This window comes from Coregonus lavaretus (assembly GCF_964263955.1).
Source record: "Coregonus lavaretus genome assembly, chromosome: 15".
NCBI classification, from domain to species: Eukaryota; Metazoa; Chordata; class Actinopteri; order Salmoniformes; family Salmonidae; genus Coregonus; species Coregonus lavaretus.
The window spans coordinates 1,066,242-1,093,308 of NC_140002.1; the positions used below are offsets into that span (position 1 = coordinate 1,066,242).

The 27,067-nt window shown below is 45.1% G+C and overlaps 1 protein-coding gene across 4 annotated transcripts in view; it reads left to right on the forward strand.

Moving 5' to 3' along the window:
* Positions 1-27,067, forward strand: part of LOC311142808 (P2X purinoceptor 1-like) — a 57,854-nt gene that overhangs the window by 8,412 nt on the left and 22,375 nt on the right. For all 4 annotated transcript variants that reach the window (XM_084178493.1, XM_084178496.1, XM_084178495.1 and 1 more), the window contains exons 2-3: positions 10,688-10,832; positions 26,128-26,199. In XM_084178493.1, the coding sequence (XP_084034619.1) occupies positions 10,688-10,832; positions 26,128-26,199 (217 nt within the window). The remainder of the gene's footprint in view (positions 1-10,687; positions 10,833-26,127; positions 26,200-27,067) is intronic.

Genomic DNA, 27,067 nt, shown 5'->3' on the forward strand with positions numbered 1-27,067 from the left:
GCTGTTGACTTAGTAAATGCTTTAGTCCTGACATTGAAAGACCACAGGCAGGAGTCTTTCTTTGATGAGTTGTGGGATGAAGCATTGAATATTTGTGAGCAGTGTGATTCTGCAACAAGGTCAGTGGCGAAACGTCAGAAAATGCTGAGCTCTAGACTCAGTGGCTACTGCACGCTAAGCACTGTTGGTCAGAGGGAGGTAGAACGTGACAAAGATATGTTTCTCACATCATTTTTCTATCCTGTAATTGACAGCATGCTCAATGAGTTGAACAGACGTTTCTCCAATACAAACTGTGAGCTCATGAGAAGCATACAGTCTCTCAGTCCCCAGAGTGATACCTTTTTAAAGGAGAGCAATGTTTTTTCATTTGGCCGTTTGTATAATGCAGACATTGATGATTTAGGGCATGAGCTCCATCAATTTAAGAGAGTTTTGGACAGAAAAATACAGAGTGGTGAAGTCAAAAAGCCATGCAGTACAGTTGAGCTGGTTTGTTTTATTGAGCCATACAGGGAAGTTTTCTTTGAGCTCTTTAGACTGTGCAAGATTGCTGTAACCCTTCCTGTAAGCTCAGCCTCTTGCGAACGCAGTTTCTCCACACTGAAACTGATAAAAACCTTCCTGCGGTCCACCACTAGTGATGAGAGACTCAGTGATATTGGTGTCCTGAGCATAGAGTCCAGAAAGGCCAAGGCTCTGGATCTTGATGTATTTGTGGACCGTTTTGCCAGACAGCACAACCGCCGTATCCTGTTGCTGTAGTGTATCTATATGATATATACGCTAGTAGCGTATGAGTGCCGCTGTGAGGAAAAAGAGATATAATGAACAATAAAACAACAAGCTTGAGCTTCTTAAGACACGGTGGGTTTATCTGTTCTCAATACCACCGGTAAAATGAATGGAGTTAGTCTGGTGTCCACATGAAGTTACGTGTTTAGACAAAGAGTCTGGTGTCCATATGAAGTTACATGTGTAGACAGAGACAGTCTGGTGTCCATATGAAGTTACATGTGTAGACAGAGACAGTCTGGTGCCCATATGAAGTTAAATGTGTAAACAAAGACAGTCTGGTGTCCATATGAAGTTACATGTGTAGACAGAGACAGTCTGGTGCCCATATGAAGTTAAATGTGTAGACAAAGAGTCTGGTGTCCATATGAAGTTACATGTGTAAACAGAGACGGTCTGGGGTCCATATGAAGTTAGATGTGTAGACAAAGACAGTCTGGTGTCCACATGAAGTTACATGTGTCTACTTAGATGAACCCACCGTGTCTTAAGAAGCTGAAGCTTGTTTTATTTTTCATTTTACATCATCTATCTTTTTTTCCTCACAGTACCAGTAGTTCCACACACTACTAGAGTGTATGTATGTTTGTATGTATGTATATATATCCCACCAATCCTCTCTCAAGAGGTTTTCAAAAAGGGGCAAACTCATGTCTCAAGACCTGCTTCTGTTGGTTCCCCTCTCCTGCCTGTAACTTTCCATCCACATCCCCAAAGTTTTGTGGCCCATTATGACATCACTCCATTAAGTGATTGCTGCATGTACTGCTCTAAGGAAACACTTCTCTCTCTCTCTCTCTCTCTCTCTCTCTCTCTCTCTCTCTCTCTCTCTCGATAGATAGATAGATAGAGTTTATGATTTTATTCTTTTGAATTATCTCTGCCAAACATCTATGTACTACAAATCTTCAAGCTCCACAGATGTTTTATGGCATCCACTAAACCTCTTTAGATATTTGTAAATTATACAGTGTGATACCTTTCAACGAATGTTTATTTTATTTTTTACCAACTATGATTTTTCCTTTTGAAAACAAGCAAAGCAAGAAAAAAAAGAAACAAAATCACTCCAATCATTGCACACTTGTGTCGTTCAGACTTTGCAGGTCCAGCTTTGACATGATGATCTAACTAACACTAATATTGTAACTAATATTGTAACTGAAATATGTATGATCCTATGATGAGCGATTGCTTACTTCCCTTTCACTCTTAAAAAATTACTGAAAAAAAATGTGTATAAAAAGGTATATGTTTGTTTAGTGAGCATTCATGCTGTCATTTTTTCCTAATGTGAACTATGGTGGAAATGTGCTGTCCTAAATGGACTTGCCCATATATGTTGTAAAGCCTTTTTTTGTACACCTGCTCATCAACTGACAGTGAAGTACACAAAGACACAGACACACACACACACACACACAGACACCTGTAATATTCTTGTTTTCATGTTGTTGCTGATATCCATCAGTGTTGTTCATATTGCTACATTGTGTTGACATGATTGTTGCTTTTAAACGAATGTTAACTTAATGTTTATTGTCTGCATCCTATTGGACTACTGGATGTTAATGTGTAACACGTTTCCCTGTTTATGTGCTTTAGCAATACTGTATGTCAATATGGTCATGCTAGTAAAGCCTCTTTGAATTGAATTTCTTTTCTGATTTGGTTTATTTTACCTAAATGGATACAGGGTAGGGTGTTTTGTTTATAAATCACTCAGAAAGTTTTCTTTCTTAAAACAAAATGTGGAATCAACTGTCCACAGTAGTGGGGCTTCCATAAATAGGAAATGGCACATTGTTGTACCCTTTGTTGTATCCTGGAGTTTTGTTCACATTGAATATGAACCCTGTATTTGTACCCTGTACTTTTTAATTTTTATTTATTTATTTATTTTTTCATTTTTATGGCACTATCTCTCTTGCATCTGCACTCTTGTACAAAATACGTGTTATAATAAATGTCATATGATTTTAAAGTAAAATAAAGTTTATAATCTTTGAATATCATGTGTTGCCAGTTTTTTTATGTGTGCCCCCCTGATTAAACACTGGCCCCTCCTTGGCCCCCCTAGTAAAATGTGTCTAGAACCGCCACTGATCAGTAGTGCAATTATTTTTTTGCAAAGTGCAAAAAATGACCATAAACCTCTCTGTAATCTGAATGTGAATTCAACAATGTTTGTTATAGAGGCAACTATTTATGTATTACTCAGTTTACTAAACTCATTAGTTTAATCAATCGCCTCCTTATAACGCATATTGTTAAAGAAAAATGTCAAATGTAACCACACTGCAAGATTATAATAAGGTTATTGTATTTGTTGCACTTTGCACAATTATTTTGCACTACGAAAATGTCGACCTTAAAAGGCTTCCGCATGTTTCGGTTCGGCTGGCAGTTAGTGTGCGCGCATCAGAGCATGTGAGCAGAGTTGAGTGGTTGGAAATCCCGCTCTGGTGCTCCATGTCCTTTCCAACCGCTCCTGCTAAAAACCTGCTCAGCACTCAAAGAAAAAAAAAAAACTGCTATCCAAATTCGCTCCATTCATTAAAACCACAATTTAACCAACTGTGACGAGGTGTGAATGAAGGAGTCAGGCGCAGGAGGTAAAATACCGAAGTACAGAGTTTATTCCGTTCACATAAATCAAACGCCCAAAGCGTCAAAACGAAACTATTACAAGGGAAAACATCCACCTTGGCATAAACATAGTGAATAGTAGCTCAACCGAGCTATACACTCTCACAACAAACAATCACTCACAGAGACAATGGGATCCGCAGTAGCTAGTACTCCGGTGACGACGAACGCCGAAGCCTGCTCGAACCAGGAGGGGGGGGGGGGCAGCCTCGGCGGAAGTCGTGACACCAACACCCATATATTTTTGTGACTACCTGGACATACCATTTAGTTTTGAAGTATTGAAAACAAACCATGTGGATTTGAATGAAATGTATTTGAATAAACATGAAAGGGTGAATATAAGAAGCACACATCATTTCAAATAGACTACATGTCTTATTAAACAGCATATAAACACTCTAAATAGGTCAGGAGCCAGACAGGTACCGCTTTGGACCTAGACTTGGCGCTCCGGTACCGCTTGCCGTGCGGTAGCAGAGAGAACAGTCTATGACTAGGGTGGCTGGAGTCTTTGACAATTTTGAGGGCCTTCCTCTGACACCGCCTGGTATAGAGGTCCTGGATGGCAGGAAGCTTGGCCCCAGTGATGTACTGGGCCGTACGCACTACCCTCTGTAGTGCCTTGCAGTCGGAGGCCGAGCAGTTGCCATACCAGGCGGTGATGCAACCAGTCAGGATGCTCTCGATGGTGCAGCTGTATAACATTTTGAGGATCTGAGGACCCATGCCAAATCTTTTCAGTCTCCCGAGGGGGAATAGGCTTTGTCCTGCCCTCTTCACGACTGTCTTGGTGTGTTTGGACCATGATAGTTCGTTGGTGATGTGGACACCAAGGAACTTGAAGCTCTCAACCTGTTCCACTACAGCCTCGTCGATGAGAATGGGGGCGTGCTCAGTCCTCTTTTTTTTTTTCCTGTAGTCCACAATCATCTCCTTTGTCTTGGTCACGTTGAGGGAGAGGTTGTTATCCTGGCACCACATGGCCAGGTCTCTGACCTCCTCCCTATAGGCTGTCTCATTGTTGTCGGTGATCAGGCCTACCACTGTTGTGTCGTCGGCAAACTTAATGATGGTGTTGGAGTCGTGCCTGGCCATGCAGTCATGGGTGAACAGGCAGTACAGGAGGGGACTGAGCATGCATCCCTGAGGGGCCCCCGTGTTGAGGATCAGCGTGGCAGATGTGTTGTTACCTACCCTTACCACCTGGGGGCGGCCTGTCAGGAAGTCCAGGATCCAGTTGCAGAGGGAGGTGTTTAGTCCCAGGATCCTTAGCTTAGTGATGAGCTTTGAGGGCACTATGATGTTGAACGCTGAGCTGTAGTCAATGAATAGCATTCTCATGTAGGTGTTCCTCTTGTCCAGGTGGGAAAGGGCAGTGTGGAGTACAATAGAGATTGCATCATCTGTGGATCTGTTGGGGCGGTATGCAAATCGGACTGGGTCTAGGGTTTCTGGGATAATGGTGTTGATGTGAGCCATGACCAGCCTTTCAAAGCACTTTATGGCTACAGATGTCAGTGCTACGGGTCGGTAGTCATTTAGGCAGGTTATCTTAGTGTCCTTGGGCACGGGGACTATAGTTGTCTGCTTGAAACATGTTGGTATTACAGACTCAGTCAGGGACATGTTGAAAATGTCAGTGAAGACACTTGCCAGTTGGTCAGCACATGCTCGGAGTACACGTCCTGGTAATCCGTCTGGCCCTGCGGCCTTGTGAATGTTGACCTGCTTAAAAGTCTTACTCACATCGGCTACGGAGAGCGTGATCACATAGTCATCCGGAACAGCTGGTGCTCTCATGCATGCTTCAGTGTTGCTTGCCTTGAAGCGAGCATAGAAGTGGTTTAGCTCGTCTGGTAGGCTTGTGTAACTGGGCAGCTCGCGGCTGTGCTTCCCTTTGTAGTCTGTAATAGTTTTCAAGCCCTGCCAAATCCGACGAGCGTCAGAGCTGGTGTAGTACGATTCAATCTTAGTCCTATATTGACTCTTTGCCTGTTTGATGGTTTGTCGGAGGGCATAGCGGGATTTATTATAAGCGTCCGGGTTAGAGTCCCGCTCCTTGAAAGCGGCAGCTCTACCCTTTAGCTCAGTGCGGATGTTGCCTGTAATCCATGGCTTCTGGTTGGGGTATGTACGTACGGTCATGTTGGGACAACGTCATCGATGCACTTATTGATGAAGCCAGTGACTGATGTGGTGTACTCCTCAATGCCATCGGAAGAATCCCGGAACATGTTCCAGTCTGTGCTAGCAAAACAGTCCTGTAGCTTAGTATCTGTGTCATCTGAGTCACTGGTGTGTTGTAGCTCCGGACAAACTCACCTAATTCAACTCATTGAGTTCAATCAGATGTGCTTGTCTGAGGCTACAACAAAAATGTGTACTGTTGGGGGTACTGGAGGACTGGAGTTGGGCTGTTAGGAGTACTGGAGGACTGGAGTTGGGCTGTTGGGAGTACTGGAGGAGTTGGGCTGTTGGGAGTACTGGAGGAGTTGGGCTGTTGGGAGTACTGGAGGACTGGAGTTGGGCTGTTGGGAGTACTGGAGGAGTACTCCCAACAAAAAAAAAGGACTGGAGTTGGGCTGTTAGGAGTACTGGAGGACTGGAGTTGGGCTGTTGGGAGTACTGGAGGAGTTGGGCTGTTGGGAGTACTGGAGGACTGGAGTTGGGCTGTTGGGAGTACTGGAGGACTGGAGTTGGGCTGTTGGGAGTACTGGAGGACTGGAGTTGGGCTGTTGGGAGTACTGGAGGACTGGAGTTGGGCTGTTGGGAGTACTGGAGGACTGGAGTTGGGCTGTTGGGAGTACTGGAGGACTGGAGTTGGGCTGTTGGGAGTACTGGATGACTGGAGTTGGGCTGTTGGGAGTACTGGAGGACTGGAGTTGGGCTGTTGAGGTAACTGGAGGAGTTGGGCTGTTGGGAGTACTGGAGGACTGGAGTTGGGCTGTTGGGAGTACTGGAGGAGTTGGGCTGTTGGGAGGACTGAAGGACTGGAGTTGGGCTGTTGGGAGGACTGGAGGACTGGAGTTGGGCTGTTGGGAGTACTGGAGGACTGGAGTTGGGCTGTTGGGAGTACTGGAGGACTGGAGTTGGGCTGTTGGGAGTACTGGAGGACTGGAGTTGGGCTGTTGGGAGTACTGGAGGACTGGAGTTGGGCTGTTGGGAGTACTGGAGGACTGGAGTTGGGCGTACTGGAGGACTGGAGTTGGGCTGTTGGGAGTACTGGAGGACTGGAGTTGGGCTGTTGTGAGTACTGGAGGACTGGAGTTGGGCTGTTGGGAGTACTGGAGGACTGGAGTTGGGCTGTTGGGAGTACTGGAGGACTGGAGTTGGGCTGTTGGGAGTACTGGAGGACTGGAGTTGGGCTGTTGGGAGTACTGGAGGACTGGAGTTGGGCTGTTGGGAGTACTAGAGGACTGGAGTTGGGCTGTTGGGAGTACTGGAGGACTGGAGTTGGGCTGTTGGGAGTACTGGAGGACTGGAGTTGGGCTGTTGGGAGTACTGGAGGACTGGAGTTGGGCTGTTGGGAGTACTGGAGGACTGGAGTTGGGCTGTTGGGAGTACTGGAGGACTGGAGTTGGGCTGTTGGGAGTACTGGAGGACTGGAGTTGGGCTGTTGGGAGTACTGGAGGACTGGAGTTGGGCTGTTGGGAGTACTGGAGTAGTTGGGCTGTTGGGAGTACTGGAGGACTGGAGTTGGGCTGTTGGGAGTACTGGAGGACTGGAGTTGGGCTGTTGGGAGTACTGGAGGAGTTGGGCTGTTGGGAGTACTGGAGGACTGGAGTTGGGGGTTTTGGGAGTACTGGAGGAGTTGGGCTGTTGGGAGTACTGGAGGACTGGAGTTGGGCTGTTGGGAGTACTGGAGGACTGGAGTTGGGCTGTTGGGAGTACTGGAGGACGGGAGTTGGGCTGTTGGGTGGACTGGAGGACTGGAGTTGGGCTGTTGGGAGTACTGGAGGAGTTGGGCTGTTGGGAGTACTGGAGGAGTTGGGCTGTTGGGAGTACTGGAGGACTGGAGTTGGGCTGTTGGGAGTACTGGAGGACTGGAGTTGGGCTGTTGGGAGTACTGGAGGACTGGAGTTGGGCTGTTGGGAGTAATGGAGGAGTTGGGCTGTTGGGAGTACTGGAGGACTGGAGTTGGGCTGTTGGGAGGACTGGAGGACTGGAGTTGGGCTGTTGGGAGTACTGGAGGACTGGAGTTGGGCTGTTGGGAGGACTGGAGTTGGGCTGTTGGGAGGACTGGAGGAGTTGGGCTGTTGGGAGTACTGGAGGACTGGAGTTGGGCTGTTGGGAGTACTGGAGGAGGGCTGTTGGGGTTACTGGAGGACTGGAGTTGGGCTGTTGGGGGTACTGGAGGACTGGAGTTGGGCTGTTGGGAGTACTGGAGGACTGGAGTTGGGCTGTTGGGAGTACTGGAGGACTGGAGTTGGGCTGTTGGGAGTACTGGAGGACTGGAGTTGGGCTGTTGGGAGTACTGGAGGACTGGAGTTGGGCTGTTGGGAGTACTGAAGGACTGGAGTTGGGCTGTTGGGAGTACTGGAGGACTGGAGTTGGGCTGTTGGGAGTACTGGAGGACTGGAGTTGGACTGTTGGGAGTCCTGGAGGACTGGAGTTGGACTGTTGGGAGTCCTGGAGGACTGGAGTTGGGCTGTTGGGAGTACTGGAGGACTGGGGTTGGGCTGTTGGGAGTACTGGAGGACTGGAGTTGGGCTGTTGGGAGTACTGGAGGACTGGAGTTGGGCTGTTGGGAGTACTGGAGGACTGGAGTTGGGAAACACTGCTGTACTGTAACCTTGTCCTTGTAATCTGTTTGCGTCATGTGGAACGGACGTCTGGGAAAGCTGGTATTACCCATGGACCTTTGCACTTGCCTGGGGTATGATATGCTATACAGTGCATTCGGAAAGTATTCAGACCCCTTGACTTTTTCCACATTTTGCTACGTTACAGCCTTATTCTAAAATTGATGAAATAAATGTTTTTCCTAATCAATCTACACACAATAACCCATAATGACAAAGCAAAAACAGGTTTTTAGAAACCTTATATACACAAGTATTCAGACCCTTTGCCATGAGACTCGAAATTGAGCTCAGGTGCATCCTGTTTCCTGAGTCCACCTGTGGTAAATTCAATTGATTGGACATGATTTGGAAAGGCAAACACTTGTCTATATAAGGTCCCATAGTTGACAGTGCATGTCAGAGCAAAAACCAAGCTCTGAGACAGGATTGTGTCGAGGCACAGATCTGGGGAAGGTTACCAACACATTTCTGCAGCATTGAAGGTCCCCAAGAACACATTCTTAAATAGAAGACATTAGGACCAACCAAGACTCTTCCAAGAGCTGGCCGCCTGGCCAAACTGAGCAATCGGGGGAGAAGGCCCTTGGTCAGGGAGGTGACCAAAAACCCGATGGTCACACTGACAGAGCTCCAGAGTTCCTCTGTGGAGATGGGAGAACCTTCCAGAAGGACAACCATCTCTGCAGCACTCCACCAATCAGGCCTTTATGGTAGAGTAGCCAGACGGAAGCCCATGACAGCCCGCTTGGAGTTTGCCAAAAGGCACCTAAAGGACTGCAGAGAAGAATGGGAGAAACTCCCCAAATACATGTGTGCCAAGCTTGTAGCGTCATACCCAAGAAGACTCGAGGCTGTAATCGCTGCCAAAGGTGTTTCAACAAAGTACTGAGTAAAGGGTCTGAATACTTATGTAAATGTGATATTTCCGTTTTTAATTTTCTATACATTCGCAACATTTTCTAAAAACCTGTTTTTGCTTTGTCATTTTGGGGTATTGTGTGTAGATTGATGAGAGATAAAACGATTTAATCCATTTTAGAATAAGGCTGTAATTTAACAAAATGTGGAAAATGTAAAGGGTCTGAATACTTTCCGAATGCATGTATATACAAAAGTATGTGGACACTCCTTCAAATTAGTGGATCCGGCTATTTCAGCCACACCCGTTGCTGACAGGTGTATAAAATTGAGCACTCAGCCGTGCAATCTCCATAGACAAACATTGGTGATAGAATGGCCTTACTGAAGAGCTCAGTGACCGTCATAGTCAGTTCGTCAAATTTCTGCCCTGCTAGAGCTGCTCTGGTCAACTGTAAGTGCTGTTATTGTGAAGTGGAAATGTCTAGGAGCAACAACGGCTCAGCCGCGAAGTGGTAGGCCCTACAAGCTCACAGAACGGCACCTCAGAGTGCTGAAGTGCGTAAAAATCGCCTGTCATTCGTTTGCAACACACACTACCGAGTTCCAAACCGCCACTGGAAGCAACGTCAGCACAATAACTGTTCATCGGGAGCTTAATGAAATGGGTTTCTATGGCTGAGCAGCCACACACAAGCTTAAGATCCCCATGTGCAATGCCAAGTGTTGGCTGGAGTGGTGTAAAGCTCGCCACCATTGGACTCTGGAGCAGTGGAAATGTGTTCTCTGGAGTGATGAATCCCGCTTCACCATCTGGCAGTCCGACGGACGAATCTGGGTTTGGCGAATGCCAGGGGAATGCTACCTGCCCCAATGCATAGTGCCAACTGTAAAGTTTGGTGGAGGATAAATAATAGTCTGGGGCTGTTTTTCATGGTTCGGGCTAGGCTCCTTAGTTCCAGGGAAGGGAAATCTTAATGCCACAGCGTACAATGACATTCTAGACGATTCTTTGCTTCCAACTGCGTGGCAACAGTTTGGGGAAGGCCCTTTCCTGTTTCAGCATGACAATGCCCCCATGCACAAAGCGAGGTCCTTACAGAAATGGTTTGTCGAGATCGGTGTGGAAGAACTTGACTGGCCTGCACAGAGCCCTGACCTCAACCCCATCAAACAACTTTGGGATGAATTGGAACGCCGACTGCGAGCCAGGCCTAATCGCCCAACATCAGTGCCCAACCTCACCAATATTCCAACGTCTAGTGGAAAGCCTTCCCAGAAGAGTGGAGGCTGTAGCAAAGGGGGGACCAACTCCATATTAATGCCCATGATTTTGGAATGAGATGTTCGACGAGCAGGTGTCCACATACCTTTGGTCATGTAGTGTATCTCTGATGCTGAAACCACTAGTATGAGTCTGGTTCTTCTCAAAGTTTCTGCCTTCCAGGGACCTTTTCCTCACCACTGTTCTTCTGCTTTTTAGGGTCTAGACCGGGTTACTGTAAAGCACTTTGCAACAGCTGTTGCGGCTTTATGAAAATGTTTGATTAATTGGTGGTGTCCTCTGTCCTGTCCAGGTGGGTGTTCATCTATGAGAAAGGCTACCAGTCATCAGACACGGCCGTGGGTTCTGTCTTGACTAAGATGAAGGGGGTGGGTTACACCAATGTGGCCGGAGAGGAGAGGATCTGGGACGTGGCTGACTACGTCTTCCCTGTACAGGTGGGTCATTGGCTGAGTGTGGACCTACTACAGTAGTATTGCTATAAGAAGGACATTTTACTGAATGAATGACCTGAAAGGTCACAGATCTTTAGAACCTTTAGGGACTGAGCCTCACAGTACATCTACCAGTGTTCTGTAATAGTAGTATAGTAGTGTGGTAGTAGTAGTGTAGTAGTGTGGTAGTAGTGTAGCAGTGTGGTAGTATTGTAATAGTAGTGTAGCAGTGTGGTAGTATTGTAATAGTAGTGTAGAAGTGTGGTAGTATTGTAATAGTGGTATAGTAGTGTGGTAGTATTGTAATAGTAGTGTAGTAGTATTGTAATAGTAGTGTAGTAGTGTAGTAGTATTGTAATAGTAGTGTAGCAGTGTAGTATTATTGTAATAGTAGTATAGTAGTGTGGTGGTAGTGTAGTAAGGTATTAGTAGTGTAGTAGTGTTGTCGTAGTGTAATAGTAGTGTAGTAGTATTGTAATAGTAGTGTAGCAGTGTGGTAGTATTGTAATAGTAGCGTCAGGTAGCTTAGTGGTTAAGCGCGTTGTGCCAGTAACCGAAAGGTCGCTGGTTCTAATCCCCGAGCCGACTAGGTGAAAAATCTGTCGATGTGCCCTTGAGCAAGGCACTTAACCGTAATTGCTCCTCTAAGTCGCTCTGGATAAGAGCTTCTGCTAAATGACTAAAATGTAAATGTAAAAATGGTAGTAGTGTAGTAGTGTAGTAGTGTTGTATTATTGTAATAGTAGTGTAGTAAGGTAAGAGTAGTGTAGTAGTATTGTATTATTGTAATAGTAGTGTAGTAGTTAGTAGTATTGTTGTAGTAGTGTAGTAAGATAATAGTAGTATAGTAGTAGTGTAGTAAGGTAATAGTATTGTAATAGTAGTGTAGTAGTATTGTAATAGTAGTGTGGTAGTATTGTAATAGTAGTGTAGTAGTATTGTAATATTAGTGTAGTAGTGTGGTGGTAGTGTAGTAAGGTAATAGTAGTGTTGTCGTAGTGTAGTAGTATTGTAATAGTAGTGTAGTAGTATTGTAATATTAGTGTAGTAGTATTGTAATAGTAGTGTAGCAGTGTGGTATTATTGTAATAGTAGTGTAGTAGTGTGGTAGTATTGTAATAGGAGTGTAGTAGTATTGTAATAGTAGTGTGATAGTATTGTAATAGTAGTGTAGTAGTATTGTAATAGTAGTGTAGTAGTATTGTAATAGTAGTGTAGCAGTGTGGTATTATTGTAATAGTAGTGTAGTAGTATTGTAATAGTAGTGTAATAGTAGGGTAGTAGTATTGTAGTAGTAGTGTAGTAGTAGTGTAGCAGTGTAGTTGTATTGTAATAGTAGTGTCGTTGTATTGCAATAGTAGTGTAGCAGTGTGGTAGTATTGTAATAGTAGTGTAGTAGTGTGGTGGTAGTGTAGTAAGGTATTAGTAGTGTAGTAGTGTTGTCGTAGTGTAATAGTAGTGTAGTAGTATTGTAATAGTAGTGTAGTAGTATTGTAATAGTAGTGTAGCAGTGTGGTATTATTGTAATAGTAGTGTTACGAACCCCGTGGCTTTGAACGTCTAGGGTGATGGACATGAGACCCGTAACATAATTCATGTAAATTATAAGTGTGACATGGAACAGTGAGAACAAATATGACACAACAACCATGAACTACCGTCAAACACAAATGGTTTATTTCTGAACACACGGTAACGGTTTGGGAAAAAGGGCTGAGCAGGACCCAAGAAATGAAACAATAGTGTAAAACACCCCTAAACTGATCTTGCCTGCCTCAAGAACCGCTAGGCTACTGCTACCATACAAAAATACAGTGGGTGGTCCGCTCAGGTCTAACTAGTGTTTATAGACAGTTCTTTCTACGGGAAATGTATGCCCAAGGGCAGCTAGCTCAAACTCCCCTTTTCCCAGAAACACACAATAGTTACCAAACAGAGTAACCAGCAAGTAAATGAGTACTCTAAACACAGGACATCACAGTATCCATTACTCACATACAAAACAGTGGTCTAACAGAATTACCAATCATAGTAACCAGCAACTTAGTGAGTAAACAAAAACAGGACACCACCGTGTCCATACTCACATACGGAAATAGTCTCTCTCTCACAACTAACACAAGTGACTGGTTTTTATACAATGGGATGTGTGATTGAAAAAAACGAGTAACAGGTGGTGCAATGCACAGGAATGTTCACTGATTGGTCCAATCAGCAGACACCTCAACGACCACCAATCAGGAACATACAGGACACCTGTGATTAGGGCAGAAGGAGAGAAACACACAAAAACACAGGATACCTGTATCCGTAACACTCCCACCCTTAAAAGAGCAAACCACAATGGTTTGCGACACACGTACCATCACAACACCCAAAATTCAATAATCATCCTGCCGGGATAAAAAAAAACCTAGATCATTACACACGAGACAAAGCATCTGCCAACACATTATCCAACCCCTCTTCGCAGAGGAATGGCCTCTGGGTACCTGGTGGCCACACACATAATTGTCAACATAAACTGGTTACCAGATTTTGTTTTTGGTAATGGTCCAACACAATCAACCATCACATGTTCGAAGGGTTCACCTATGGCCGGTATGGGACAAAGAGGCGCGGGGGAAATAACCTGGTTCGGTTTCCCAACTACTTGACAGGTGTGGCAAGTCCGACAGAACCGAGCCACATCTTGTTTTAAGCCAGGCCAAAAGAAATGTCGCAAAACTCGATCATAAGTCTTGGTGACTCCCAGATGTCCGGACCACTGGTGATCATGAGCGAGGGATAAAACATTTTGTCGAAAGGCTGTAGGAATCACTATTTGGTAAACAGCATTCCAATCTCCACCAGCGTCAACATGGGATGTCCATTTACGCATGAGGAGATTACCATCAATGAAGTATGCCATGTTTTTCTTCTTTAGCTCTTCCTCTGAGACAACACTAGAAAAACATTTAGCCAGGCTAATGTCAACCTGTTGGTTAGCGATCAGCTGCTCACGAGTAACTGGTAACTGTATTGCCTCAGCAACAAGTTCCACATCCTTCTTCCTTTCTTTGGGCTGTTGGTCAGACTGCACCAGCTTACCAGAGGTAGCACCCGAACTATCCTCTGGGTCACACTCTCTGAATAGAATCGTGTTCGACAAATCTATCACTTCACCCACTTGTCGTGCTTGAGCACGTGTGACAGCACAAGCGGGGAACACATCTGGATAACCCTGTGCCAGCTCCTCGGAGAGAGACTGGTCACTTTTATCCATTACCTCCAATACGGGTATCACCTTTCTTCCGGCAATATCGTTGCCCATTATAAATGTCACACCTTTTACTGGCAACATAGGACGTACGCCAACTCTGAACAATCCACTGACTAACTCAGAGTGTACGTTCACAAAGTGCAATGGCACTGGGACAAATCCCATTTCAATTCCTTGTACTAACACACTGGAACCACAATATGTATTATTAGACAAGGGCAACACATCAGCTAGTATGAACGACTGCGCCGCACCAGTATCTCTGAGGATTCTAACTGGACGCTGAGACGCTTCGTCATCTGCTATAGAAACAAACCCCTCAAAAATGAACGGTTCATAACTGTGATCTGGGACAGGGACTTTCAAACCACATTCACTATGAGGCCTCTGTCTTGATTCCGGCCCCACAACCGTACGAATCAGCCCAACACCCGTTGGCGGCCTGGCGTGCTGAGGCATCCCCGGTTTGCGTTTTAGCAGAAAGCAATCATTAACCATATGTCCCACCTTATGACAATAGAAACAGTGACGCACATCTTTTTGGCGTGCTGGATGTACTGCTGGTCGACTAGGACTAAAAGTTAGCAACTCCGCAGCCCTGCTCTCCGTACGAGCCGAAAACACGCTCTTATGCGTCAACACAAACTCGTCTGCCAATACAGACGCTTCCGACAGTGAGGATACTTTCTGTTCGTTCAGATAAACTACAATGCGTTCCGGTAAGCAATTTTTAAACTCTTCTAACAAGATTAACTCCCGTAGAGAGTTAAAATCAGTTACTTTACTAGCACTGTGCCATTTGTCAAACAGATTTCCTTTGTCTCTAGCAAACTCCACATAAGTCTGAGTAGGAGACTTTTTATGAGACCTAAATCTCTGTCGATATGCCTCAGGAACAAGCTCATAGGCACGAAGAACAGTAGCTTTGACCACTTCATAATTCAAACTGTCTTCAAGAGGTAGCGCTGCCAGAACCTCTTGGGCTTTACCTGTTAGTTTACACTGAAGTAATAGGCACCATACCTCTTCGGGCCATTTCAATGCTACCGCTATACGTTCAAACACACTGAAATAGGAATCAACCTCTGACTCCCTGAACACAGGTACCAAGGTGATCTGCCTACTAATATCAAACGTAGCAGATGACACAGCTGGTGAGGATGGCTCACTAGCAGGCATAGTATGAGCAGAGACTAACCTCGCTGTTTCTGCCTCTAGTTCCATTTTACGCATCTCCAGTTCTTGATCAAGCCTACGCGTCTCCAGTTCCATCTTACGCATCTCCAGTTCCTGATCAAGCCTACGCGTTTCCAGCTTGTCTAGCCTGATTTGTGCCCGCTCTTCCGCCTCCATTTGGAGCCGCGTCAAGCGGACATCCATCCTGGCATCACTGTCAGTCAGTGGGGAGAGTGGGTCATAACGGGGCAATGTGGCTGGAGCCTTAGCCTCGTCCTCAGACACTGATGGGCTTACAGGAACAGCCACCACCTCCCCTACAGGAGCAGCAGACTCAGGCGGCGGTAACTCAAGCACTCGCTCGCTCAACAATATTTCTAACACTGCTTTCCTCACTTCGGCTTTCACTAAAACCCTTGATATCGGTACAGAAAAGTGGTCAGCCAAAACCTGTAGATCCACTCTACGGCAATTCTCAAAAACCTCCCACGTAGGGTTTTCCAAAAATGCTTCCAACTCAAAAGTAGCCATCCTACTAGCAACACGAGCCGTCGACTACTGAACACAAAAAAAAACAGGTAGTTACAGCTGCCAAGCTCAACACTGAACCAGACACTTACTAATTTGCATGAGTAGCATGGGATAGATCCCGGACGAACCCCCACTTTATGTTACGAACCCCGTGGCTTTGAACGTCTAGGGTGATGGACATGAGACCCGTAACATAATTCATGTAAATTATAAGTGTGACATGGAACAGTGAGAACAAATATGACACAACAACCATGAACTACCGTCAAACACAAATGGTTTATTTCTGAACACACGGTAACGGTTTGGGAAAAAGGGCTGAGCAGGACCCAAGAAATGAAACAATAGTGTAAAACACCCCTAAACTGATCTTGCCTGCCTCAAGAACCGCTAGGCTACTGCTACCATACAAAAATACAGTGGGTGGTCCGCTCAGGTCTAACTAGTGTTTATAGACAGTTCTTTCTACGGGAAATGTATGCCCAAGGGCAGCTAGCTCAAACTCCCCTTTTCCCAGAAACACACAATAGTTACCAAACAGAGTAACCAGCAAGTAAATGAGTACTCTAAACACAGGACATCACAGTATCCATTACTCACATACAAAACAGTGGTCTAACAGAATTACCAATCATAGTAACCAGCAACTTAGTGAGTAAACAAAAACAGGACACCACCGTGTCCATACTCACATACGGAAATAGTCTCTCTCTCTCACAACTAACACAAGTGACTGGTTTTTATACAATGGGATGTGTGATTGAAAAAAACGAGTAACAGGTGGTGCAATGCACAGGAATGTTCACTGATTGGTCCAATCAGCAGACACCTCAACGACCACCAATCAGGAACATACAGGACACCTGTGATTAGGGCAGAAGGAGAGAAACACACAAAAACACAGGATACCTGTATCCGTAACAGTAGTGTAGTAGTATTGTAATAGTAGTGTAATAGTAGGGTAGTAGTATTGTAGTAGTAGTGTAGTAGTAGTGTAGCAGTGTTGTCATAGTGTAGTAGTAGTGTAGCAGTGTAGTTGTATTGTAATAGTAGTGTAATAGTAGGGTAGTAGTATTGTAGTAGTAGTGTAATAGTAGTGTAGTAGTGTAGTTGTATTGTAATAGTAGTGTAGTAGTATTGTAATAGTAGTGTAGTAGTATTGTAATAGTAGTGTAATAGTAGGGTAGTAGTATTGTAGTAGTAGTGTAATAGTAGTGTAGTAGTGTAGTTGTATTGTAATAGTAGTGTCGTTGTATTGCAATAGTAGTGTAGCAGTGTGGTAGTATTGTAATAGTAGTGTAGTAGTGTGGTGGTAGTGTAGTAAGGTATTAGTAGTGTAGTAGTGTTGTCGTAGTGTAATAGTAGTGTAGTAGTATTGTAATAGTCGTGTAGTATAAAGTACTACAGAGAGATTCATCTAGGGAAGTCAGAAGATGTCTGACAGACTGAAGAAGATGAAGATTACTGAGACAGAGTGATCCAGGAGTTTAAAAACACTCACATCCTGATTGTTAACAAACAGGCGTGAGAGAGAAACTGTACCTAACTGTCACGAGTGGTTCCTTTGCACGCATCCTGATCCTGCACACATGTTAGGCAGATACAGAGACAAACAGGAGACTCTCTGTAAACACAGTGACAGTCCATTGTTTGCCCAAGCCATAAAGAAGACACTGATGTGTGCTCTGAGAGGTGTGGCCATGGTTGGTTTATTTATTTCAGAACTGGTTTGGCTGATGGTCAGGAGGAGGGAGATCAATGCCAAACCGCAAGAAGAAGATGAAACACTTATGCAAGATTATACAGCCTGTCATCTTGTGTCCGTATCTATTTACCTATAATATTCAAGGTATCTACCTGAAGATGACCGTGTCTCTTATAATAATGTATGGTATCTGTTTACCTATTCAAGGTATCTATCTGAGTGTCATGGTGATTTCCAAAACAATGACATTGATACTGGTTACGCAGAATTTGATTCAGTGATTCAACATTGTGTTACACCCAAAGGCATTTATTTTATAGACAATGAAAATAGGTAGTACATTGAGCATAGAGTTTGTACTGCTTGGTGACCTAAACTGGGATATGCTTAACACCCCGGCCGTCCTACAATCTAAACTAGATGCCCTCAATCTCACACAAAAATTCAAGGAACCTACCAGGTACAACCATAAATCCGTAAACATGGGCACCCTCATAGATATCATCCTGACTAATTTACCCTCTAAATACACCTCTGCTGTCTTCAACCAGGATCTCAGCGATCACTGCCTCATTGCCTGCGTCCGTAATGGGTCCGCGGTCAAACGACCACCCCTCATCACTGTCAAATGCTCCCTAAAACACTTCAGCGAGCAGGCCTTTCTAATTGACCTGGCCCGGGTCTCCTGGATGGATATTGACCTCATTCCGTCAGTAGAGGATGCCTGGATGTTCTTCAAAAGTGCTTTCCTCTCCATCTTAAATAAGCATGCCCCATTCAAAAAATTCAGAACTAAGAACAGATATAGCCCCTGGTTCACCCCAGACTTGACTGCCCTTGACCAGCACAAAAACATCCTGTGGCGTACTGCATTAGCATCGAACAGCCCCCGCGATATGCAACTTTTCAGGGAAGTCAGGAACCAATATACACAAGCAGTTAGGAAAGCAAAGGCTTGCTTTTTCAAACAGACATTTACATCCTGTTGCACTAACTCCAAAAAGTTTTGGGATACTGTAAAGTCCATGGAGGATAAGAGCACCTCCTCCCAGCTACCCACTACACTGAGGCTAGGAAACACTGTCACCACCGATAAATCTACGATAATCGAGAATTTCAATAAGCATTTTGCTACGGCTGGCCATGCTTTCCACCTGGCTACCCCTACCCCGGCCACCAGCTCTGCACCCTCCGCTGCAACTTGCCCATGCCCCCCCCCGCTTCTCCTTCACCCAAATTCAGATAGCTGATGTCCTGAAAGAGCTGCTAAATCTGGACCCCTACAAATCAGCTGGGCTAGACAATCTGGACCCTTTCTTTCTGAAATTAGCCGCCGAAATTGTCGCAACCCCTATTACTAGCCTGTTCAATCTCTCTTTCGTATCGTCTGAGATCCCCAGAGATTGGAAAGCTGCCACGGTCATCCCCCTCTTCAAAGGGGGTGACACTCTAGATCCAAACTGTTACAGATCTATACCCATCCTGCCCTGCCTTTCGAAAGTATTTGAAAGCCAAGTTAACAAACAGATCACCGACCATTTCGAATCCCACCATACCTTCTCCGCTATGCAATCTGGTTTCTGAGCTGGTCATGGGTGCACCTCAGCCACGCTCAAGGTCCTAAACGATATTATAACCGCAATCGATAAAAGACAGTACTGTGCAGCCGTCTTCATCGACCTGGCCAAGGCTTTTGACTCTGTCAACCACCGCATTCTTATTGGCAGACTACATAGCCATAGTTTCTCAAATGACTGCCTCGCCTGGTTCACCAACTACTTCTCAGATAGAGTTCAATGTGTCAAATCGGAGTGCCTGTTGTCTGGACCTCTGGCAGTCTCTATGGAGGTGCCACATGGTTCAATTCTCGGGCCGACTCTATTCTCTGTGTATATCAATGATGTCGCTCTTGCTGCTGGTGACTCTAAGATCCACCTCTACGCAGACGACACCATTTTGTATACATCTGGCCCTTCATTGGACACTGTGTTAACAAACCTCTAAATGAGCTTCAATGCCATACAACACTCCTTCCGTGGCCTCCAACTGCTCTTAAACACTAGTAAAACTAAATGCATGCTCTTCAATCGAACGCTGCTTGCACCCGCCCGCCCGACTAGAATCACTACTCTCGGCGGGTCTGATTTAGAATATGTGGACAACTACAAATACCTAGGTAACTGGTTAGACTGTAAACTCTCCTCCCAGACTCACATTAAGCATCTCCAATCCAAAGTTAAATCTAGAATCGGCTTCCTATTTCGCAACAAAGCCTCCTTCACTCATGCTGCTAAACATGCCCTCGTAAAACTGACTATCCTACCGATCCTTGACTTCGGCAATGTCATTTACAAAATAGCTTCCAACACTCTACTCAGCAAATTGGATGTGGTCTATCACAGTGCCATCCGTTTTGTCACCAAAGCCCCATATACTACCCACCATTGTGACCTGTACGCTCTCGTTGGCTGGCCCTCACTACATATTCATCGCCAAACCCACTGGCTCCAGGTAATCTATAAATCACTTCTAGGCAAATCCACGCCTTATCTTAGATCATTGGTCACCATAGCAACACCCACCCATAGTATGCGTTCCAGCAGGTATATCTCACTGGTCATCCCCAAAGCCAACACCTCCTTTGGCCGCCATTCCTTCCAGTTCTCTGCTGCAAATGACTGGAACGAACTGCAAAACTCTCTGAAGCTGGAGACACTTATCTCCCTCACTAACTTTAAGCATCAGTTGTCAGAGCAGCTTACCAATTACTGCACCTGTACACAGCCCATCTGTAATTAGCCCACCCAACTACCTCATCCCCATATTGTTATTTACATTGTTATTTATTTTGCTCATTTGCACCCCAGTATCTCTATTTGCACATCATCTTCTGCACATCTATCATTCCAGTGTTAATACTAAATTGTAATTATTTTGCACTATGGCCTATTTATTGCCTTACCTCCATAACTTACTACATTTGCACACACTGTATATAGATTTTCTATTGTGTTATTGACCTTATGTTTTGTTTACCCCATATGTAACTCTGTGTTGTTGTTGTTTTTATCGCACTGCTTTGCTTTATCTTGGCCAGGTCGCAGTTGTAAATGAGAACTTTGTTCTCAACTGGCTTACCTGGTTAAATAAGAAGAATAATACAACATTTTTATAGTAGTAGTAGTAGTAGTAGTAGTAGTACTAGTAGTAGTAGTAGTAGTAGTAGTAGTAGTAGTAGTAGCAGTAGCAGTAGCAGTAGCAGTAAAAGCAGTCTTGTACCACTGTCACTACACAGACATGTCTTAATTAGCTTAATCCACAATTGAATTATACTGACTAACTGCATTGTCAATTAGCTGCCATTCTACTGCATAACATTGACATTAATTGATGCTATCCCATCAGTCTTTGCATGATAATTACCACTTCTTCCCAATGTGGTCACAGTCAGTGACTTAGCATCCTGTGACCGAATTACACAAGCATGCCATCCAGACCTGGGTTTAAATAGTATTTAATATCTTTAAAATACATTAGCCTGCCTTGAGTGTCAGGCGGCCGGGGTTTGCATTTTGGAAACCTTTGACTTTTCCATTGGGCAAGCTCACAGGCAAGTTTAATCAAGCACAGCGAAACGATTTGAAATAGTATTTGAACCCAGGTCTGATGCCATGTAATGCAGTTACCCAGGCAGGAAGGCTCCAGTACCAATCCTTATTAATGCTATATATGGCCTCCACTTATGAGTTAGTCAACATTAACATGAAAGACATCATGGTCAAGACTTGGGAGAGGGCCAATAGAAGGAAACCAGATAGCGAGAGTCATATTAATAGTGTTACTAGACCAGGGCTATTTGACTGCACCCTCATGTTATTCAGTCATTATATTTCTATGGGGAGGGCTATAGGTCTGTTACCATAACAACAGTGACAAAAGGTTTGTCATGTTGTAACAAATGTTACACATTTAGGCCAGTGAACTATCAAGTTAGTTGAGGCAGCCCAGTAGGGAGAGAGGAAAGATGATGTAATTTTCCAACTGTCTGGTCTATGATCTTATGTTTAATATTTTAATGGACTTCACTGTCAAATGCTGTATCTTTAAGTACTGGGGGCTGATGGGAGAAAATAGGGGTCAAAAAATGCCTGTCTGTTCTCACTGGGGGAGGAGAGAGAGTAATTTCTCGTTCAAAACAACTCGGAACTGGGAAATCTCTGACTTCAGTTCAAAACTACTTGGAACTGGGAAAAAAAACAAGTAAAAAAAAATATTTGAACAGTCATCCAACTTGAAATTCCAACTCGACCTGAGTTCCCAGATGTTTTGAACGCGGCATCTGTGTGTGACCTAGTTTCACAAGGTTCTAGAGAATGTAATCTGTAAAGTGTTTTTTTAGATCTCTAGTAGGGATCTGGAATAAGTGTAAAGCCTACCCGTTCCGGCGTGCCTCTCCAAACAGTGGATTGGTTGATTTATTAAACAGTGGATTGATTGATTGATTGATTGATTGGTTATAGGCTTCTAAACGGAGTTGTTGAACAATTGAAAGCAACCGGTTCTAAGGGGGATCACCTACCTCATGGTGAGATCAATATTTTTTCCTTGCTATTTTTGTTGCCACGTCGATATTTCATTACTTTTTAAGGCTGGTGAATTTTTTTTTCTTCTTCTATGGTATAATGGCGTTCGCGACAATTGGATGTGCATTACTGCCACCTACTGTACCGGTGAATAATAAGGATCCCAAAAAGGAAAACATTTGGGTAAAAAGAATCAAAATATCATACAAACTATCAAAAAATAAATTACCTAAACAAAATCAACCTGCTTTTCTGTAAAAACCTAATTCTAATCAGGCCCCTACACAGGCTCAGAAGTCTCCTGTGAGGGTGGGAGATTTCCTAGCGACAATAGTCCTTGCAGTGTTTCTGTCGGGATGTCTTGGAGCCCCCAAAAACTTCTCAGCTGCAGATATAATGATATCCAGCTTCTTGGACTTCATAGACACTTGTGCTGTACAATTAATCACTGTGGCTATAAATGCCACAAAATCCACCTTCTTCACAATGATTGTATCCAGATCAGTCGATTGACTTAAAACACTAGCAACTGGTTGCAATGCATCCACCGCCATATCTTCAACACTGTTGCCTCTTGCCCCTTCGTCTCTCTTCACCGCCTCCACATAGGAGATCCGCTGCACAGCCCTGATCCTTGAAACCTCAACCTCCTTCACCCTAACAGGGCACACAAGGAAGTTCGGAGTACGATCCCCACCACAGTTGCAACATTTTCCATTCACAGATTCTTCAAGATCATACTTTTCCCGTCTGCAAACATTTGACACGTGACCCTATCCTTTACAATTCCCGCACTGTAGTGGTTTGGACACAAATGCTCTCACCGCGTACCTCACACATCCAAGCTTCACATGTTCAGGTAGAGTCTCCTCAAACAACAATATTATCGACAGGCTTTTCTCCTTCCTTCCATTTACCATACGGGTCAGGTGATGTGCACTGACCACTAAGGTACGGGTCAGGTGACGTGCACTGACCACTAAGGTACGGGTCAGGTGACGTGCACTGACCACTAAGGTACGGGTCAGGTGACGTGCACTGACCACTAAGGTACTAGCCATCTAAACACAGCAAAAAAAGAAACGTCCTCTCACTGTCAACTGCGTTTATTTTCAGCAAACTTAACATGTGTAAATAGTTGTATGAACATAACAAGATTCAACAACTGAGACATAAACTGAACAAGTTCCACAGACATGTGACTAACAGAAATTGAATAATGTGTCCCTGAACAAAGGGGGGGTCAAAATCATAAGTAACAGTCAGTATCTGGTGTGGCCACCAGCTGCATTAAGTACCGCAGTGCATCTCCTCCTCATGGACTGCACCAGATTTGCCAGTTCTTGCTGTGAGATGTTACCCCACTCTTCCACCAAGGCACCTGCAAGTTCCCGGACATTTCTGGGGGGAATGGCCCTAGCCCTCACCCTCCGATCCAACAGGTCCCAGATGTGCTCAATGGGATTGAGATCCGGGATCTTCGCTGGCCATGGCAGAACACTGACATTCCTGTCTTGCAGGAAATCACGCACAGAACGAGCAGTATGGCTGGTGGCATTGTCATGCTGGAGGGTCATGTCAGGATGAGCCTGCAGGAAGGGTACCACATGAGGGAGGATGATGTCTTCCCTGTAACGCACAGCGTTGAGATTGCTTGCAATGACAACAAGCTCAGTCCGATGATGCTGTGACACACCGCCACAGACCATGACGGACCCTCCACTTCCAAATCGATCCCGCTCCAGAGTACAGGCCTCGGTGTAACGCTCATTCCTTCGACGATAAGCGCGAATCCGACCATCACCCCTGGTGAGACAAAACCGCGACTCGTCAGTGAAGAGCACTTTTTGCCGGTCCTGTCTGGTCCAGCGACGGTGGGTTTGTGCCCATAGGCGACGTTGTTGCCGGTGATGTCTGGTGAGGACCTGCCTTACAACAGGCCTACAAGCCCTCAGTCCAGCCTTTCTCAGCCTATTGCGGACAGTCTGAGCACTGATGGAGGGATTGTGCGTTCCTGGTGTAACTCTGGCAATTGTTGTTGCCATCCTGTACCTGTCCCGCAGGTGTGATGTTTGGATGAACCGATCCTGTGCGCAGGTGTTGTTACACGTGGTCTGCCACTGCAAGGACGATCAGCTGTCCTTCCTGTCTCCCTGTAGCGCTGTCTTAGGCGTCTCACAGTACGGACATTGCAATTTATTGCCCTGGCCGCATCATGCCTCATGCCTCCTTGCAGCATGCCTAAGGCACATTCATGCAGATGAGCAGGGACCCTGGGCATCTTTCTTTTGGTGTTTTTCAGAGTCAGTAGAAAGGCCTCTTTAGTGTCCTAAGTTTTCATAACTGTGACCTTAATTGCCTACCGTCTGTAAGCTGTTAGTGTCTTAACGACCGTTCCATAGGTGCATGTTCATTAATTGTTTATGGTTCATTGAACAAGCATGGGAAACAGTGTTTAAACCCTTTACAATGAAGATCTGTGAAGTTATTTTGATTTTTACGAGTTATCTTTGAAAGACAGGGTCCCTAAAAAGGGAGTTTCTTTTTTTGCTGAGTTTATATCCAACGAGACCCCAGCTATAACTCCTTTGGCAGGCGCCCAGCTCTGTAGATCAATTCAGGTTACCTACATTTACATTTACATTTACATTTAAGTCATTTAGCAGACACTCTTATCCAGAGCGACTTACAAATTGGTGCATTCAACTTAGGATAGCCAGTGGGACAACCACCACTGGGGGAGGGGGGGTGTAGAAGGATTACTGTTAGACTATTCCAGGTATTCCTTAAAGAGGTAGGGTTTCAAGTGTCTCCGTAAGGTGGTCAGTGACTCCGCTGTCCTGGCGTCTTGGGGGAGCTTGTTCCACCATTGGGGTGCCAGAGCAGCGAATAGCTTTGACTGGGCTGAGCGGGAACTGTGCTTCCGTAGAGGTAGGGGGGCTAGCAGGCCAGCGGTGGATGAACGTAGTGCCCTCGTTTGGGTGTAGGGTCTGATCAGAGCCTGAAGGTAAGGAGGTGCCGTTCCCCTCACAGCTCCATAGGCAAGCACCATGGTTTTGTAGTAGATGCGAGCTTCAACTGGAAGCCAGTGGAGTGTGCGGAGGAGCGGGGTGACATGAGAGAACTTGGGAAGGTTGAACACCAGACGGGCTTCAGCGTTCTGGATAAGTTTTCCCAAATGAATCTCCTTGTCCAGAAAACACAGTCCAATAAGAAATGCATTATGGGACCGGTCCTTGTCTTCTACTATTTATTTATACTCATTTTGTTCCATTATTTGATTTAATTATTTTCCGGTCATTATCACACACTTCACTTGCCGCACTTTCAGATTCTAGCACAGTCGCCATTTCCTCTCGCTATCATCAACTGTCGGCTGGTGAAGTTTGCCTTTTTGTTGGATTTTAAATGACAGAGTTTGGCGCTCTTGCCACCCTGTCACAGACGGATCAGATTTCCTGAATAGTTTTGCATTATACTATTGCTGTGTGACTATTTTGTTCCAATTAGGCACATAAGGTGTACAAGTAAATAACAAAGGTTTCAGTTTCTCTATAGTTATTTTCAGTTCTCTATAGTTTGGACCTGTTTAATGTAGGTAGCATTTTATTGCTGTGAATCAGAGTGAAAGTTACACTATAACATGCAGGTCTGTGAGGAGGTCAAATATCACCCTTCAACTGATTTCGTCTGGTGACCTTCCGACATTATGACATTGACAGGTCAAACTACCCATCCAGTAGGGTAGTAGAGCCGGATGCTCCCATAGGGAATGGATAGAGGCTTTGCTATAGGTATTGTATGAAGAAGTCATATCTCTTTAAACTGTATGATTTTTTAAGTTGAAGATAACATTCTCATTTCTCTCTCCCTCCCTCTCCCCCTCTCCCTCTCCCTCCCTCCCTCTCTCCCTCCCTCCCTCCCTCCCTCCCTCCCTCCCTCCCTCCCTCTCCCTCTCTCCCTCCCTCCCTCTCCCTCTCTCCCTCCCTCTCTCTCCCTCTCTCCCTCCCTCCCTCTCCCTCTCTCTCGTTCGTACCTCAGGGGGACTCTTCTTTTGTGGTGATGACCAATTACATTATAACCAAAGGTCAGAAAGTTAAAAAATGTTCTGAGGTAAGTCAACTCCTCTCAAAAGTCTTTCTTGATTCTTTCCCATATTAATACTTTTACCTAAATAAAAGCAAAAACAGGCTTTTAGAAATGTTCGCAAATGTATAAAAAATTACAAACGGAACTATGACATTTGCATAAGTATTCAGACCCTTTACTCAGTACTTTGTTGAAGCGCCTTTGGCAGCGATTACAGCCTCAAGTCTTCTTGGGTATGACGCTACAAGCTTGACACACCTGTATTTGGGGAGTTTCTCCCATTCTTCTCTGCAGATCCTCTCAAGCTCTGTCAGGTTGGATGGGGAGCGTCGCTGCAGAGCTATTTTCAGTTCTCTCCAGAGATGTTCGATCGGGTTCAAGTCCGGGCTCTGGCTGGGCCACTCAAGGACATTCAGAGACTTGTCCCGAAGCCACTCCTACATTGTCTTGGCTGTGTGCTTAGGGTCGTTGTCCTGTTGGAAAGTGAACCTTCACCCCAGTCTGAGGTCCTGAGCGCTCTGGAGCAGGTTTTCATCAAGGATCTCTCTGTACTTTGCTCCGTTCATCTTTCCCACAATCCTGACTAGTCTCCCAGTCCCTGCCGCTGAAAAACATCCCCACAGCATGATGCTGCCACCACCATGCTTCACCGTAGGGATGGTGCCAGGTTTCCTCCAGATGTGACGCTTGGCATTCAAGCAAAAGAGTTCAACCTTGGTTTCATCAGACCAGAGAATCTTGTTTCTCATGGTCTGAGAGTCTTTTAGGTGCCTTTTGGCAAACTCCAAGCGGGCTGTCATGTGCCTTTTACTGAGGAGTTGCTTCCATCTGGCCACTCTACCATAAAGGCCTGATTGGTGGAGTGCTGCAGAGATGGTTGTCCTTCTGGAAG